General features: G+C 39.8%; 1 protein-coding gene across 1 annotated transcript; it reads left to right on the top strand.

Moving 5' to 3' along the window:
- The first annotated feature begins 266 nt into the window (after positions 1 to 266).
- On the top strand, positions 267 to 16,148 carry LOC129762275 (tetratricopeptide repeat protein 17-like). Its single transcript, XM_055760389.1, has 4 exons — positions 267 to 802; positions 867 to 1,546; positions 1,602 to 1,836; positions 14,920 to 16,148. The coding sequence occupies exons 1-4, from the start codon at positions 569 to 571 to the stop codon at positions 15,193 to 15,195; spliced, it is 1,425 nt and encodes a 474-aa protein (XP_055616364.1). The 5' UTR covers positions 267 to 568; the 3' UTR covers positions 15,196 to 16,148.
- Positions 16,149 to 17,344: the final 1,196 nt, after the last annotated feature.

Below are 17,344 nucleotides of genomic sequence, written 5' to 3'. Positions count from 1 at the left end.
AATCATTTAACTTTATTCTAATTTACGTAATGCATATTATGAAAACCACATGAAAGGAATAAAAAAAAAAGTTATGCATCAAATTTTCCTACGCGTGCTACATCACCACACACACGCTATACGCGTCTAAACTTACGCCTTGTCGAAATGCTGCAAAGCAGACTCATCAAAATCCCACTCCTTCAAGCAGCAGAAGGCGCATTTTGCGCAAAACAATAAAATCTGCCACCGGGAGCACTTTCGTCCTGTCTCTCGCGCAACACACATGTCAAACGGAATGGCCATAAATCGACTGTGTGCGAAAAACAACAGATCCTTTTTTTTTGCATCCCACCAAGAAAGTGTGCAATTTTGATTTGTGTGTTTCCCGAGTTGAAACTATCAATTCATTGAACGTTGTGCTTGAATAAGACGATTGTTTCTGACTGCCATGCAGTGTTTATATTGTGATAGTTTCTAGAATTCACAGAAAAACCGTTTGCAAAGAAATGCTGCATACCATGCAGTGTTAAATCAGATTCTTTTTTTTTTTTTGTTTATTGTTACCTGAGCGGAAATTGGTGCATGCATGCATGCATGCACACTCGCACCAAGAACTATGGCAGCCTTATTAGCGACGGTGTCAGCTACGCGACGAGTCGCATACGCAACGCAAGAGCGCAAACAGGCGCTCTGCTACGTGTTTGTTTACATTTTCTGTCTGCAGGTTATCACGACCAACACGCGCACATCAACGCTGTGGAAGCTCAACGCGGAACAGGGCAAAATTGTGAGTGTGTCAACCGGAAGGCATGCAGCGAGGGTTTGTGTTGTGATCGAAAGCGAATTCCGACACTGGTGTTATGACACAATGTTTGAATTTACAGGATTCCCTTGCTGGTTTCACGCTGGAAGATGGTGATTTTCTCCATCCGGATGAACTCGACGAAGACGAGGAGTCAACGTTTACGATAATCACGGCAACGGCGGCCAACAGTAGGCACAATACTTGGAATCGTGGCGAGGGAACAACGGAGGAACTTTTACGACGGTTGGGTGAAGACACTGCGAATCACGCACCATCACAAACTACAAATGGTAGCAGCGAGGATACGGTTTTAACATCATCCAAAGGCAATACTGATGATTACACGAGCCAACCGGATAAAAGATCGTCTGCTGAACCACTAACGTGTGGCAAACCGGTCAATTTCACCCATTACGATGACCTGGTAGGTGTGGCCCAACGGTACGAACACAATCTAGCGCCTGAGCCAGAAGTGGCGTATTTATTTCTCAAGCGAAAATCCGGCCAATCATTGGACCACTTCAACATCGATGCACTCGAACGAAGGCTGCGTCGTGCCAAGAAGGAACAACCTCAAACCATCCAGCTGTGGAATCAAATTGGTAACTTTTGGCGCATCAAGGGCAATGCCGGCCATGCGATCGAGTGCTTTCGGCGGGCCCTTTCCGTTGCACCGACCAACGCCGACACGTTGCTCAATCTGGCGAGGGTGCTGTTCAACCTGCAATACCTGGATGATGCGATAAGTCTCACCAAGCGGTAAGTTGGCGCATAGATTTGTTTGACTTTGACTGCAATCGAGAGGTTCTTGTAGATCGCTTGAGGTACATCCGGCGGATCGTAGCGCTTGGCGACAGTACTTCACACTTGGGGAGATTTTCAAAGCTTACGGACAGCTTTCGGATTCGATACTGCATCTGAAGCAGGCGCTAGCCCTGTATCCGCACTACGAACCGATCAGGCGACTGATTGCCGAGGCGGAGAAGATTGAGTTCGCGTCCAACACGACGCGAATGCAGTTTTACACCGGACTTATCATTGTAATGCTGGTAAGAATTATTATTATCACATGTATGCGAACCGGTTTAGATGACGAATTTCATGCCAACTCGACTGGCCGTTGGCAGTACCATCTAAGATAGTAGCGAAACGTTATGGGTGTATACATATGGGTCTTTTAAGCAACTTTGCATACTTGAAATATTCAAAAAAGAAACAGACTACCTTTTTAAAAAAGCCAAAAAAAATCATGATTTTTTACCAAAAAAATTATAATACCTACAAAATTCGAATCAGAAGATGGAATGAAGAAAATTGCTTAACACTTTGAAGGCCATGGTGTTCTGCCAAAAAGTTCGTAAAAACCTGGATGGTGCAATGGTTGATTCTTATACTAGATGGTGCCAGGAACCCATCTAGCATAAAATTTCATCCCCATCTGCCATATAAGGATAAAAACTACCCTGTGTAGTACTGCACACGCGGCCCCAACTCAAGGTAATCGAGTAAAATATCGATAGAAATCATTATAAAACAATTTACTTTGACGTAGGACTACGGCTTTGATTTCTACATAGGGGGGTCACTCTACGAAAAATGTAACGTTTATTAAGAGTTTTGAAATGCATATTACGCAGAATCGTTTTACAAGTGAGAAATTTCACAAATAAAAGATGTATGTTTTGCGTGCGGATGCGAAGGTAAATCATGTATTATGCATTATGCATTCTTTCTTCCAACTTCGTTCCCATGAATGTTATATGCAACACAAAATTGTATGCAATAATTCGTTCAATCAAACAAATTAGCATGATCCCATTTCCCCATGTTGAAATAATCAGATGCAAGGGTGCTCATACACTGTTTGACCGAAGCCAAATATTTGACTCTTTTTGACAGATAAAATTTGGTCAACGTATACTGATCAAATATATTCTACACAAAACACGACAAGCAAATATTCAATTATTGGATGCCTAAAATATTTTTTCAGTCTGTTCTTCGAACCTGTCGGTACATGGTTAGGTTACCTTGAATAATTCAGTTGATTTTTTCCATGTTCGGTGTTTGATATTGTTAACTACTGTTGAAAATTAAAGAGTGGCAAACAAAATAGTGTTTGTACAAATATCAAAACAAAACTTATCTGTCAAAAAATAACAAATATTTGACCTCCGGGCAAACAGTGTACGGCCACCTCAACAGTGACAGTGATCGTGCGTAATTGGGCCGGAGAATCAATACAATTATCGAATTTTATTCGCTAACTGGACTACAAAACAGCAAAAGCAATACAGGTCGGGCTCGATTATATACAGACTCGATTATATGTGATTCGATTATATACAATTTTGGACTCGATTGTATACAGTTTGAAAAAACTTTTTTTTTATTTTTCAAATATGACTTATTTAAAAAAAAAAGTTACCTCTCAACGTTAAGCTAAACTTTAAGTGGCTTTTACAGGGTTTCTCAACTTTAAATTCCGAAAGTAAATTGAATTAAAACACACTTAGAATTCGAATTTCGATGAAACTTTTATTTCAAATTCAAGTTTGGTTTACGCCATTATGTGTGAAATACAACATCATTCAAATGTCCACCTAGGGCTTCCTCGCACACCTTGATCCGGAACAGGTAATTTTCGATGACTTTTCGGCACATATGGGGCGGTATCTCGGTCATAACTTCACGAATGTTGTCTTTCAAATGTTCAAGAGTTTGCGGAGAGTTGGCATAGACACGGTCTTTCGCATAACCCCACAAAAAAAACAGGAAGTGGGTTATATATATGGTATAACCGCAAGGGTGACGTAGGACTATCGTTGATTTAGGGATCATTTGTTTGAAGTTGAATCTAAATCCATCCTGAATGAATGAATAAATAAATATTTGGGTGGCTTCAAAAACGAGAGCATTACGTTGGAGGCTCAAGGTTATATGCATCCAATATTGGATACAAAAAACCTTGTTCTGAAGAATAATCTTCAGAAGCTTTCCTGTTAACTGCACTTGATTGACAAACCACAAAACCAAATGTATGTGGTCGCAGTATTATATGGATAGAAAAAAATAAAATAAACTCGATTGAATGTAATTTTCAATTCAAGGGGGAACTGGCAGATTATTTTTCAGCAACGATCATTTCTTTCCAGGTTTCTTCTCGATAACCAGCAAACGAAAAGAGTTGCGCGCGTGTATGTGTGTGTGTGTGTGTGTGGCGGCTGCTTCAATGTCTTCCCGAGGAACCGTATTTCGATGCTCTCTGGGTCACCTTCTCTTCTCCTTCTGATCGATCGGCTTTTCTGCGCTCCCTCACAGTTAAAACAAACTGATTGCATTTCAGGTCAGGTCAGGCCAGGTAATGAATCCCTCGATCCCTCGCCGTTCAGCTCGTTCAGTAACGATGTTGTCTTGTCGATGTCCTCAGGCGTCGTGCACAAATTACGTAACGCTAAAAATCCGGATCTTGAACCACCTCCCCCCCCCCCTTACGTAACGGTAACGGTATTGAATTAAAGAGACTTTAAACTCCGAGAGTTCATTCGTCTCTAAATCCTTACGTAACGCAATTTCCTATCTCTAATAAACAGAAAGTAACGCAACATCTACCCCCTCCCCTCTTTTCGCGTTACGTAATTTGTGCACGACGCCTCACGAAAAATGAATGGGTTTCACCACCAGAATATCATTTAAGTATGCTTTTCGTGCGTGATTGAATCGAGAGAAGGTGTGGTTTACGATGGCAATTTGGAAGGCAAACTAGAGGAGAACAAACTCTGAGTATGAAAATTTCGGCGACTGAGCAATAATGGATTGAAAATTATATAATTTTCACGATACGAAACATTTTCCGTTGCGCGCGCATACAATATTAGATACGAAAATATCCTACTGATGGGAAAGAATAATCTTCCGAAGCTTTCCAGCTAATTACACTTGATTGAAAAATTACGAAATCAAATGTATTTGGTCGCTGTGTTATATGGTTAGAAAACATTAAAATAAACTCTTTCGCATGAATGTATTTTTCAATTCCCAGGGAACTGGCAGATTGTTTTTCAGCAACGATTAAATCTTTCCGGAATTTTCTCGATGCTGTATGGCATCCAAACGAAAATTCTCGTTTCAGTTTGGCCTGCAAAAAACTTTTCTGAACTCTAATCCATCAAATTTGGAGCCCTGAAAAGGGCCGTTGATTATATGCTAAGCTAATATAGCACCCTCTCCTTTGATTCGACGGGCCAGCTGAATGTCCTTGGGCATGATGTGACGCGTTTTGCGTGGATAGCACACAAATTTGTATCTTCGAATAGGACTCCTGCAGCGTCATAACCGCGGAACTTTGGAAGCGCAAGTCGGTTTTGAAATCCTGAGCAATTCCACGAACCAAATGCTTCAAAGGTAGCTTGCGGATCAGCGACTTCTGATAGCGACGAATTTTACGCAAAGTTCCCGGTCGATAGCGATGTGGCTTCTCCACACTTCCTGCGGCTGGAGCGCTTATCCGAGCTGCTTTCGTGGTGCCTTACCACCGAAAGACTAACGAGCTGTCTGCTTTGTCCCGAACAAACGAGTCCTCACGGTGCGAGAGTAGAGTAAGAAATGAACGAAAGCAAAGGAAGCGTCATTTTATAAACCATAAAAGTATAGAATCTAAACCCCACCCTTATTATATTCGTTGCTTACCCTGAGAGAGAAACGAATAACATCGAAGTAAGTATACAGTAATGTATTTGAATCCGGACACTTTGCGTTACATTTAATACCATACCGCAGCCACAACATTTTCTGCATGTTGAATTAATGCGATTGATTAGTAACTATCAAGAAACTATCAGTAACTATATTAGTAGCTATTATCCGCATAAATTCAACATGAAAAAAATGTTATGGCTGTGGTATGATATTGAATGTAATGCAAAATGTCCGGATTCAAAAGCATTACTGTAAAAAAGAGTTAACTCGACTGAAAATTTTTCGGTTCGGCCTGCAAAAACAAAATTAAGAGCCCCCGCAGGCTGCAGACTGACTTGTCGACCGATAGTTCGGTCAGCTTCTTAATCAGTACGGAGAGGTATGCATGTGCGCACATTACACCGATTCCGTTGGGTCGGTGTTTGCACCAGTAGCCGATCCGACCAAACTGTCGGCTGAAGAAAAGTCTGTAGTGTGCGGGGGCTCTAATTGAAGTGTACAGCATAATGCATAGACGTTAGTATGAGCTTCCCCATCTCACATTCCAATAAGATTAATGGGTTTCCAAGTGGGCGCGCTACATACGGATACGAATGATTTCAATAACCTGTTTTCGAAGCTATCATTAAGCTATTGAAACAATTTTTCGACTCAATAAATAGCAATCATATAACTCTTGGACATTTTATCTTTTGTATGAAATTATTATCATACTGTTCCGTTGATCCGAAGCAGAATGAATCACGCTTAAAGAAGGAATGGATTTTTTCTTGGAATTTACTCAGCAAAAATAATGCCCTTTCCCAACAATTAAAAACGACAAACGGTAAACAGTTTCATCAAAATGATTTCTTCGATATGGGGATATATTCACTACATCATGTCATATATTTCATATTCTTCATTATGATATCCATATCCATGGCACCTATCGGTATCGAATTATCATCGACACCACGATTTTCGCTAAATGCTCCTTTCAGTTCGGCCTGTAAAAAACTTTTCTGAACTCTAATCCATCAAATTGGGAGCCCTGAAAAGGGCCGTTGATAATATGCTAAGCTAATATAACACGCTCTCCTCGGATACGATGGGCCAGCTGGATGTCCTTGGGCATGATGTGACGCGTTTTGCATGGATAACACACAAATTGGTATCTTCGAATAAGCATCCTGCAGCGTCATAACTGCGGAACTTTGGAAGCGCAGTTCGGTTTTGAAGTCCTGAGCAATTCCACGATCCAAATGCTGCAAATGTAGCTGCGGATCAGCAATTCGGTCGACTTCTGATAGCGACGAATTTCACGCAAAGTTCCCGGTCGATAGCGATGTGGCTTCTTCACGCTTCCTGCTGCTGGTGCGCTTATCCGAGCTGCTTTCATGTGCCTTACCACCGAAAGACTAACGAGCTCGAGTCCTCATGGTGCAAGAGTAGAGTAAGAAATGAACGAAAGCAAGGGAAGTGTCATTTTATAAAACATAAAAGTATCGAATGTAAACCCCACCCTCTTTATTATATAAGCTTACTGTATACTTACGAATCTGTGCTCCCGTGGCCGAGTGGTTAGCGTCATAACTAACATGCCGGGGGTTCGGGTTCAATTCCCGTTCTGGTCGGGGGAATTTTTCGTCAAAGAAATTTCCTCCGACTTGCACTGTGATCACGCGTATTCTAGAGCTTGCCACTCAGAATGCATTCAAGGCGTGTTATTTGGCATAGAAATCTCAACTAAGTACTAATAAAAATGACGCAAGTAATACTACGTTGAGACGGCGAAGTTCCTCTAGGAACGTTAGTGCCATTGAAGAAGAAGATACTTACGAATATAATAAGGGTGGGGTTTAGATTCTATACTTTTATGGTTTATAAAATTACGCTTCCTTTGCTTTCGTTCATTTCTTACTCTACTCTCGCACCGTGAGGACTCGAGCTCGTTAGTCTTTCGGTGGTAAGGCACATGAAAGCAGCTCGGATAAGCGCACCAGCAGCAGGATAGGTGAAGAAGCCACATCGCTATCGACCGGGAACTTTGCGTGAAATTCGTAGCTATCAGAAGTCGACCGAATTGCTGATCCGCAGCTACCTTTGCAGCATTTGGATCGTGGAATTGCTCAGGACTTCAAAACCGAACACTGCGCTTCCAAAGTTCCGCAGTTATGACGCTGCAGGATGCTTATTCGAAGATACCAATTTGTGTGTTATCCATGCAAAACGCGTCACATCATGCCCAAGGACATCCAGCTGGCCCATCGTATCCGAGGAGAGCGTGTTATATTAGCTTAGCATATAATCAACGGCCCTTTTCAGGGCTCCCAATTTGATGGATTAGAGTTCAGAAAAGTTTTTTACAGGCCGAACTGAAAGGAGCATTTAGCGAAAATCGTGGTGTCGATGATAATTCGATACCGATAGGTACCATGGATATGAATTTCATAATGAAGAATATGAAATATATGACATGATGTAGTGAATATATTCGAAGAAATCACTTTGGTGAAACTGCATTACAAAATTATTTGTGTACGAATGCCGCAATCGATAGTCGACTCTAATTTGCGCTGGGTAATTTCCTCGGAGGACTCAATTCCTCCTTTGAGCATTAAGAAACTCTTTTTGGTAATACGAAGTGGTATGAATCACATTATTTGAATGATAGAATGAAGAAGTTTTCTGCCAATTTCCTTCAACCTCCGAACGTATCTTTCTCCCGTTTGTCGTTTTCGCGTTCGCTAATCCTTTCTCACAACACCCATTTCTCGTTTGAGAAATTGTTGAGTAAACATTGTTTGCCAGCGCGCGTAGAGCGGGAATTCTTAAAGATTCATTGCACCTCTAATAAATTGCCGAAAGACGTGGTCTTAGGTTGATCGCATTGATTGAAAAAATCCAAAACGAAATGTATTTGGTCGCAGCATTCTATGAGTAGAAAACAAATAATCGCTCGAAAATGACTTGATTTTCGCGATGATGTTTCACGTTTTTCATGTTATGCATCCAATATTGGATACGAAAGTTTTCCACTGATGGGAAAAAAAATATTCAGAAGCTTTCCTATTGATTGCGATTGATTGAAAAATCACAAAACCAAATGTATTTGGTTGCAGTGTTATATGGATAGAAAACATTAAAATAAACTCTTTCGCATGAATGTATTTTTCAATTCCCAGGGGAACTGGCAGATTATTGTTCAGCAACGAGAATTCCGCGCGTGTATATGTGTGTGTGGCGGCCGATGTTTCAAGCGGAACCGTGGCATCACTCTCCTCCTGATGGATTTCCTTCTGGCCTTAGGTGCACATACAGGCTCTTGGTGACACCGTTCATTAGCGCATTCATGATAAACGAAAATAGCTTCACAACAACAGCGACAACATGCTCCAATCGCTGTTCAATCATAACTGAGTGGGTTTACGAGCGGCGCTCTCTTATATACCGATTGGTGATTTCAATAGCCTGTTTTGAAAGCAATTTTAAGACTATTGAAACAAGTTTTTGGAAGAAAAAGTAACATGTATATGACGCGTAGACATTTTATCTTTCGAATGAAGTGTTTATCATACCATTTCGTTCAGTTGTTTAAGAGCTATTAGCGCTCAAAATCTCGGTCTCCGGCGTAACGCTTTCATTTTCGAAACTTTGGTTTTACACCCCGGTATAGAAATGAAAGACGTAGTCCTACGTCAAAAGTCTAGCGGGTTCAAATCGCATGATCTGGACGGCCAATTGGCATCACCAAAACGCGAAATTATGCGTCCCTCAAATTTCGTTCGCAATATGGCCATGTTCGGTCGTGTTGTGTGACACGTGGCGCCGTCCTGCTGAAGCCACATGTCATCCGTATCCATATCTTCAATTTGTGGCAAAAAAATCGGTTAACATGCGGCCATAGCGCTCACCATTCACAGTTACCGTCTCGCCGTCCTCATTTTCAAAGAAATACGGCCCGATGACTCCACCAGACCATAATGCGCACCAAACAGTGACTTTTGGCGGATGCAATGGCCTCTCAACAATCACGTGTGGATTTTCTGAGCCCCATATACGGAAATTTTGGGTGTTCACATAGCCACCGAGCTCGAAATGTGCCTCAGCGCTGATGAAAATTTGATGCGAAAATTCAACATTTTGCTGCTGTTGTTCGTTCACTCAATCGACGTATGTCCGACGCATTCCATGGTCACGCTCTAATGTTTGTACCAGTTGGACTTTATATGGATGTAGCTGCAAGTCCAAATGCAAAATTCGCCACAATGATTTGTTTGACAAGCCCAATTGCTGAGCACGCCGTGGAATCGAAACATTCGGGTCATCCTTCACACTGGCAGCAACAGCAGTAATATTTTCGGCCGAACGCACATTACGATGATGCACAGGTTTTACAATATCCGCTACGGATCCAGTTTGTTCGAATTTACGCACTACATTAGCGATTGTGTGCTCTGTAGGCCGTCCATGACGACCAAAATCCGTCCGTAATGCTCGAAAAACATTTGCCGGTTTTTTATCATTTTTATAGTATAATTTAACAAAATTAACACGTTGTGCGATGCTAAAACGATCCATATTGTAAAATGACAGACATTCAACTAACGATATGACGCTTTGGTTGACAGCTATGTCAAACGGTTGTCAGCGCAGGGCTGTATACTTTCGGAAGCCCGAAATGGGAAACCCTGTATATGTACAGTGGGGTCAAAATCGTGATTTTTGAAGATTTTGCTTGAATTTTCACCAGGAATGGTTTATATTGATATTGCAGCGAAATTAAGATAGATAGCAGTTTTGTGTCAAAGAACAAATTGTAGAGAGATTTGAAAGCTTTAATCAATCAAGTTCAATATGAATTTTTAGGATAAAATAATTAATAACACATTAAAAATTACTAACTTTGAAGTTTTTCACTTCTAAAATGTTATTTAAATCCCTTTATATGTTTCACGACTATAGCCTGTACTAAATTTTCTCATCTTTCGGATGAAAGCAACAAAATCGTCTTCTGTAGCGTATTTTTCAATGTAGAGTTCGAGGTAACAGAGTCCGAAACAAACAAAAAGTTCTATATCACTGTCATTGTTGAAATTTTTTTCATCAAATATTAGGCTGTCAAAAAAGTCCTGCGGTATTTTTTTGAATTTTCATTCGTTCATAAAATTAGTTACAATCATCTGTTTTAAGTCAAATATGCGCCGTTTTGTTCGATGACTTGTTCCCAACGAGATGCCAGCTTCATAATACCTCTGTTATAGAAGCTCGCTTCCTTATTGGCAAAAAACTCGGATAGCCAATTTTCACAGGCCTCTTTTGTGGCTAACTTCGACTACCTAGCTCGTTCGTCATGGACAAAAACAGGTGGTAGTCACTCGGTGCAAGGTCCGGACTATACGGCGGATGCAAAAGAACCTCCCATCCGAGCTCCCGGAGCTTCTGGCGCGTCACCAAAGAAGAGTGTGGCCTGGCGTTGTCCTGATGGAAGACAATGCGGCCTCTGTTTATCAAAGATGGCCTCTTCTTCATGAGTGCTACCTTCAAGCGGTCCAGTTGTTGGCAGTACAGGTCCGAATTGAGCGTTTGGCCATAGGGAAGCAGCTCATAATAGATTATTCCTTGACAATCCCACCAAACACACAGCAGAACCTTCCTGGCCGTTAATGAGGGCTTGGCAACCGTCTGAGCCGCTTCAGCGGGCTTCGACCACGACCGTTTGCGCTTCACGTTGTCGTAAGTGACCCACTTTTCATCGCCAGTCACCATCCGCTTCAGAAACGGGTCGATTTTGTTGCGATTCAACAGCGATTCACATGCGTCGATACGGTCAAAGATGTTTTTTTGGGTCAACGTGTGTGGCACCCATACATCGAGCTTCTTTGTGAATCCAAGCTTCTTCAAATGGTTAATAACAGTTTGATGACTTCTCCCCAGCTCTTGGCCGATGCTACGGCTGCTACTATGCCGGTCTTTCTCGACTAATTCAGCGATTTTGTCGCAATTTTCGACGGCAGGCATTCCGGAGCGTGGCGCATCTTCGACGACCTCTACACCAGAATGAAAACGTTGAAACCATCGTTGTGCGGTGGAAATGGAAACTGTATCGTGTCCATAAACTGCACAATTTTTATTGGCAGCTTGAGATGCATTTTTGCCTTTGTCATAGTAGTACTGTAAAATATGTCGGATTTTCTCTTTATTTTGCTCCATATTTGCGACACTATAACTCACGAACGACTTAACCAAACAAAACACTGTAAAGGACTATATTATAGCGCGCAAAAATACCTTTCCAACAAGCTATAGTATGACTCGATACAATGAATACAACTAGAACTACGCGCTTACAACGACACCTCGCGGAAAAACCGCAGGACTTTTTTGACAGCCTAATATTATCCTCTATCACCTCCTGAATGAACTAGGGTTTTTTATATGAGAAAGGGATTTTATGACTTTAAGGGGATGAATCAAAAATTAAAATCTTCTATTATATTCAAAAAACGAAAAATATATGCATAAAAAACGATTGAAAAAAAAATTTTTTTGACTCGATTATATATAGGACTCGATTATATACAGTGATAATAAATCCGAAACGGTATATAATCGAGTCCGACCTGTACTTCAAATTGAAGATGACATCTGTTATTGATACATAACTGCTTTGCAGCCAGGGATGCCAAGTGATTTTTTCAAATGTCTTCACATGGTACGAGTTTATAGTGGTTTTCAGATTTTCGTGAAAAATAGTAGTTTTGTTCTTTATCGCAAAACATTAGACCCGTATTTTTTATTTTTTCAGTAGGGTGGCCATTCCCATTTTAGGGTTGTTCGAAAAATCAACTTTTTCCAAAAATGACTTTTTTCAAAAATTCATAACTTTTGAATTACTAGACCGAGCCAGCATGGTCACCCTACTGAAAAAATTAAAAAAAGGGTCTAATGTTTGCGATAAAGAACAAAACTACTAAATTTCACGAAAATCTGGGTACCACTATATCGGTTTGGCATGGGATGGCTGTATATAGCGTATTTTGTTAAACTTACTCTGAGGTTTTGAAGTTTATTCAAATAAATGAGAACAAAAAATTTTGAAATTTTGAAGTTTGCAAGCTGCAAACTAAATTTTATGAACTTAGAAATGATAATTGGCTTTATAAACCGTTGATTGAGTGAATATAGCCCCAGTTCTTCAATTGAAAGCTCTATGTTAACCTAATATTGGTATAGGCCCAAAATAATAGAAATACAATGTCACAATCATTCGAATTCTCGAGCGCAAATGAACTAATGTCTTCTAGAGACAATATGTATTGAAGGTCTCCAGAATTTGAATTTATTTTATATGCCTGTAGAATCTCTGCTTGTAAAAGTTTGGAAAAAAGCAAGTGAATGAGTCCGAGCCAAAAGCCCTACTTCTTTTTACGATATTTTCGGCCAATGGTTAGAACTTCATGGAAATAATATCTCTCAAAAACCTACGTACGCTAACATAATGGAATGTCTTCGAAATTTCTTCACAGTAAGTCAAATGTCTTCAAAATGATACTGATAAATTTACCTCAACCTTATCACGGTGTCGACTACCTTGAAAATCCTTGAAAATCAGGGAATATCAGGGAATTTCGTCATCAGTCTGCAAAAACTAAAATTCCGTCTATTAGAATTTTGATTATTACAGTAATTAGAAAATTTTGATGACACCAAAAACTGAGAAGGTCTAGCTAGGGCGTGATAAAATGAGCATCATGATGTTGTTTGGCTTTGTCCCGAATTCTAAACTTGAGCTATACTTTGACGTTGGTTTCAACAAGTCTGTGAACAAGACTATAAAGAGGCTGCAGGTAGATCTGAATGTCAGATTTTGGGACGAAGAAGAGAAGGAGATGGTTAATCGTTACATGACATCAATGCTCTTGGGACGTTCTCAAGCATCAGAGATCAACTTGCAGTTTTTGAAGAAGATCTAGGTATTATATATTTTGAACAAATTTCTTGTGTCGATGGACGGTACCAACGTGAATTGATCATATTACGCGAGCATCAACTGGACTTTCAAAATGAAGAAGAAAAACTCTTGAATTTGGGCAGCTTCGGATTGCAAATGGATAAAAAAAAAAATTTACAACAAACAAATCTTGAAATTTCGTCTGGGATGCGAAGCATTTGTTTTGAAATTTATGAAGTATTGATATATCCTTGATCTTGTAGAAAAAAATGATTGGAAAAAGATTCGTGGAACTTTTGACCCTATTGATCTTTTTGATTTTTGATATATTTGAACGGTTTTGAACGCATCAGTGGAGCTCCAGCAGACTTGACACTGAAACAATATTGATAGCAACAAAAGAGACAAGTTTGCTCACTATGATCCGAAAAATGAACGACTGGAAAATTTCTGGAAAGTATAGCTTTACAGAACTTTTTACCAAAAATGGTCTTCTGTCTTTGGTATGGAAACCCCAACGTTGGGAGGACTTCTCCAATGTTTTCCGAATGTTTTTAGAAAACATTTGTGAATTTGTGAAGGTTGTGCTATGCGACAAGTTTATTATGGTATGCTTCGCTTTGAAAGGATAGCACCAATAAAAATGTTGAGCTGGTAATTCAACGATTTCGAGGTTCTCATTCTCTGTATCTAGTAGACAAGGAAAGTTGGAAGAAAGAAGCTTTTGCGTTAAATGAGTTAATTAATGAGTAACGAAGAAAACTTTGAAAAACGCACAGAACGGAGCCGAGAGATTGCAAGAAAATGTTATTCGTTAAAATCGTATCGATTTCGTGAAATTAATCCGATTCAGAATGAAAATTACTCATTCTGCACTAGTGTTTAAGGGCCTTCAAGAGAACTATGAACTGTACTTGTATCAGTCGTCGTTTAACTCAATTAAAAATCACAAACCATTGATTTATTGGAAGATATCGACAGACATTCTTAAATTTAATTGCTCAAACCAAAATGTTTTAGAAACTACAGCTGAAGTACTAGTAGGGAATTTGATTACATCTGGATTTGTTAGTTGTTGTTAGAAAAACCTTTTCCCTGTAAAAGTACCCATTTTCCGATGCATGGACGAAATGTTGAAAATTGTAAGAGCTATTCATATAATTTTTAAAAAAACCGTTTTGAGAAAAATGAATTTTAATTTTTTAAATATTTTTTTTCAGCGAAATTTTTTTCAACAAATTGTTGGTATTTTTTTATGGAAATTCCTACATTTCATCCTTTTCCCAAATTTTGTACGTATTATAGTTTTTGAGTCATAATTTTTTGTAAAAAATCAATGAAAATTGTTTTGCCCTTTTATAAAAGTAGTCTAATTCTTTTTTGAATATTTCAAGCATGCAAAGTTGCTTAAAAGACCCATGTGTTTACACCCACAACGTTTTGCTGAGACGAGTTGGCATGGAATTCGTCAAATATCAAGAGTTGTTACATTTTCCAGTCCCTATTCGTATTGCTCATGGTCTCCCTAATGCTGAGATCGCGGAGCTCGGGCAGTGGCTTTTTTAGTTCCCCATCATACTTCTCCAGCAACGGCGGCTGCAAAGAGGAACCAGCTGCGAATGATCCCAACGACGATAGCCGTTTGGGGCCCATCATCAACGGCTTTTCGCTGGCCAGCTTTCGACCAGCCAAGCATTTCAATCGTGCGCAGGCGATGCGATCGTTGCGAAGCGTCGCTTTCCGGTCCTTCCGTCCGTTCCGATACCGTAAGTAGGTCTGCGCAGCTCTGTCCCAGCTGCAACTGTTCAACCCGATTTGAGAGAAATAAACAAAGACAACTAACAGAGATGAGAAGCTCCACACGCTGAAAGCAGCTAACTATTATCAACTATTATTTATTGTTTGCTACAGTTAGAAGCGCAGAAACTCGTAGTTGCTAAAAGAAAACAAAAAGATACCAACGATAGGCGTCGGCTCAGCCGGAGACACGTGAGGCGGAATACTCTTACCCAAACAATTACCATTTCGAAAACGGCGATCCAGGACGGAATGCAAAACAAAAGTACTATATTCGAAAACTGAGTCTCAATTAGCTTTAGTTTATTATTCTTGAATGTTGTTAGCCTTTTCGACAGAACTGAACTTAAATACTTAATCTCCCATAAATTGTTGATTTGGGGAGTTTGTTTTTTGGTGAATTGGCATCGGAAAACATTACTCCTGGATTGAATGTGATATGTGACTAATGTTAATTTATTTTGTATTTGATTTGTTGTAAAGATCTTATTTTTTTTTTTGGAACACAGAGCGCGCAAAATTTAGATCTATTTCGTTTCGCGAAATTACTGACCTGAATGGATTTAGTGCTTAGAGAACAGAGAGTATAAGTTTCGTTTGTAATTGGAGAAAACGGTAGGACATGGAGGGGAGGGAGATGGCATCATGACCACTTTGGTAGCACAAAATCGTCATCAACACTAAACCGATTATCAGAAACCCCAGACGTGAAGTCGTTCGACTCGCAAATTAAGATTTCTTCGGACCTATTTTATTTTATTTATGTTTAAATTTACGCGAATAGTCCTCAACGTCATATGATTCCATGTGATATGACATGAAACAAATGAATCATATGCTCATATCTCGGATGCCATCTCCCGTCTCCAGTTTATATTATCCAGAAAAAATATTGGAAATGCATTACAACTGCTAAAGATCGAACTATTACAGATGAGTTTTATTTACTGTAATGAGAAATCTCACAAACGAATGTTGTCGCCATTTGAGAATAAAGCTCGATCTGGAATCACAAAACTAGTTGTATTTAGGGATTGGTTAAAAGTACAAAAAATGATTTCATATCAAAATGCACATAATTTATTGTTCTTCCCAAAAAAATAATTAAAAAATTAATTTTTGTACTTTTCTTTGGATACCTTCCATCAAAGTTTGGACTCTCTGTTGGTCAATCTCAGCGGCAATTTTATTCCACGATCTCTCCATGTCTACAGCATCCCGAGTCACTTGGACATCCTTCAATTTCCGCTTGACAATCGCTCAATATCTTGTTTCGATTGGGTGGAATCAGGGGCAACTGGGAGGATTGAGGACTATTTCAATGTCCACAGCTGCAAATCTCTTGTCAAATCAAAACACTTCCTGAAAAATTTATCAGCGAAAACGAACTTAAATTTGCTGGGGACAACCGCTCTGGTAGTGGCCTTATAGAATTTCAGGCCTGGGAGCTGTCCAAAATCCATCTTCACGTACGTTTCGTCATCCATCAGCATGCATCCTTCGTTTTTTCATCAAAACTTTCGACTGCGTTTCTTGGCCAACCAATTTTGCTTTAACTCTTTGGCTTCCTGTTTGGTTGCTTACATGCACGGAAAATATGGGTCCTATTCCAGAACACGAGACGAGCAATTCGTCTCGTCTCGGCTTCAGTCACTGTCGGGACGAGCAAAATATCCCATTCCAGTGCACGAGTTTCATTGAAATTTTTTATTTGGTAGACTGGAGAGACTTCAGTCAGTTTTTCTCGGTATGATCAGTGATGTCAGATGAGAAGACATGTTTTTATTTTGAGAAAAACAACAAACAGTTTGAAAATTGATCAATCGATACTCTTTTCTCAGTGCCAAAATATTAAAAAAAAAACATAACAAAAAGGAATAAGTTTCATATATTGTAACGTTTTTCCGCTGTCAATATTTAAAAAAAAAAAAGAATCGTTGCCGAATATTCAAAAAACACCACAACAACGACATCTATTAGGGGTCCAGTTTTCCTCAGGTATCCATTATCGATAATGACTATCGATAAGGGAACGTCGTACAGTTTCACGGCGAAATCGTTTGCAAGAAACTTTCGGGCGGAAATAAGTCGCCATTTGGCATACTACGGCTACGGCCTTCTATCTT

This window comes from Toxorhynchites rutilus, chromosome 1 (genome assembly GCF_029784135.1).
Source record: "Toxorhynchites rutilus septentrionalis strain SRP chromosome 1, ASM2978413v1, whole genome shotgun sequence".
NCBI lineage: Eukaryota > Metazoa > Arthropoda > Insecta > Diptera > Culicidae > Toxorhynchites > Toxorhynchites rutilus.
The sequence above is the reverse complement of the archived record's forward strand: the minus strand, read 5'-3'. Positions and strand labels throughout refer to the sequence as shown.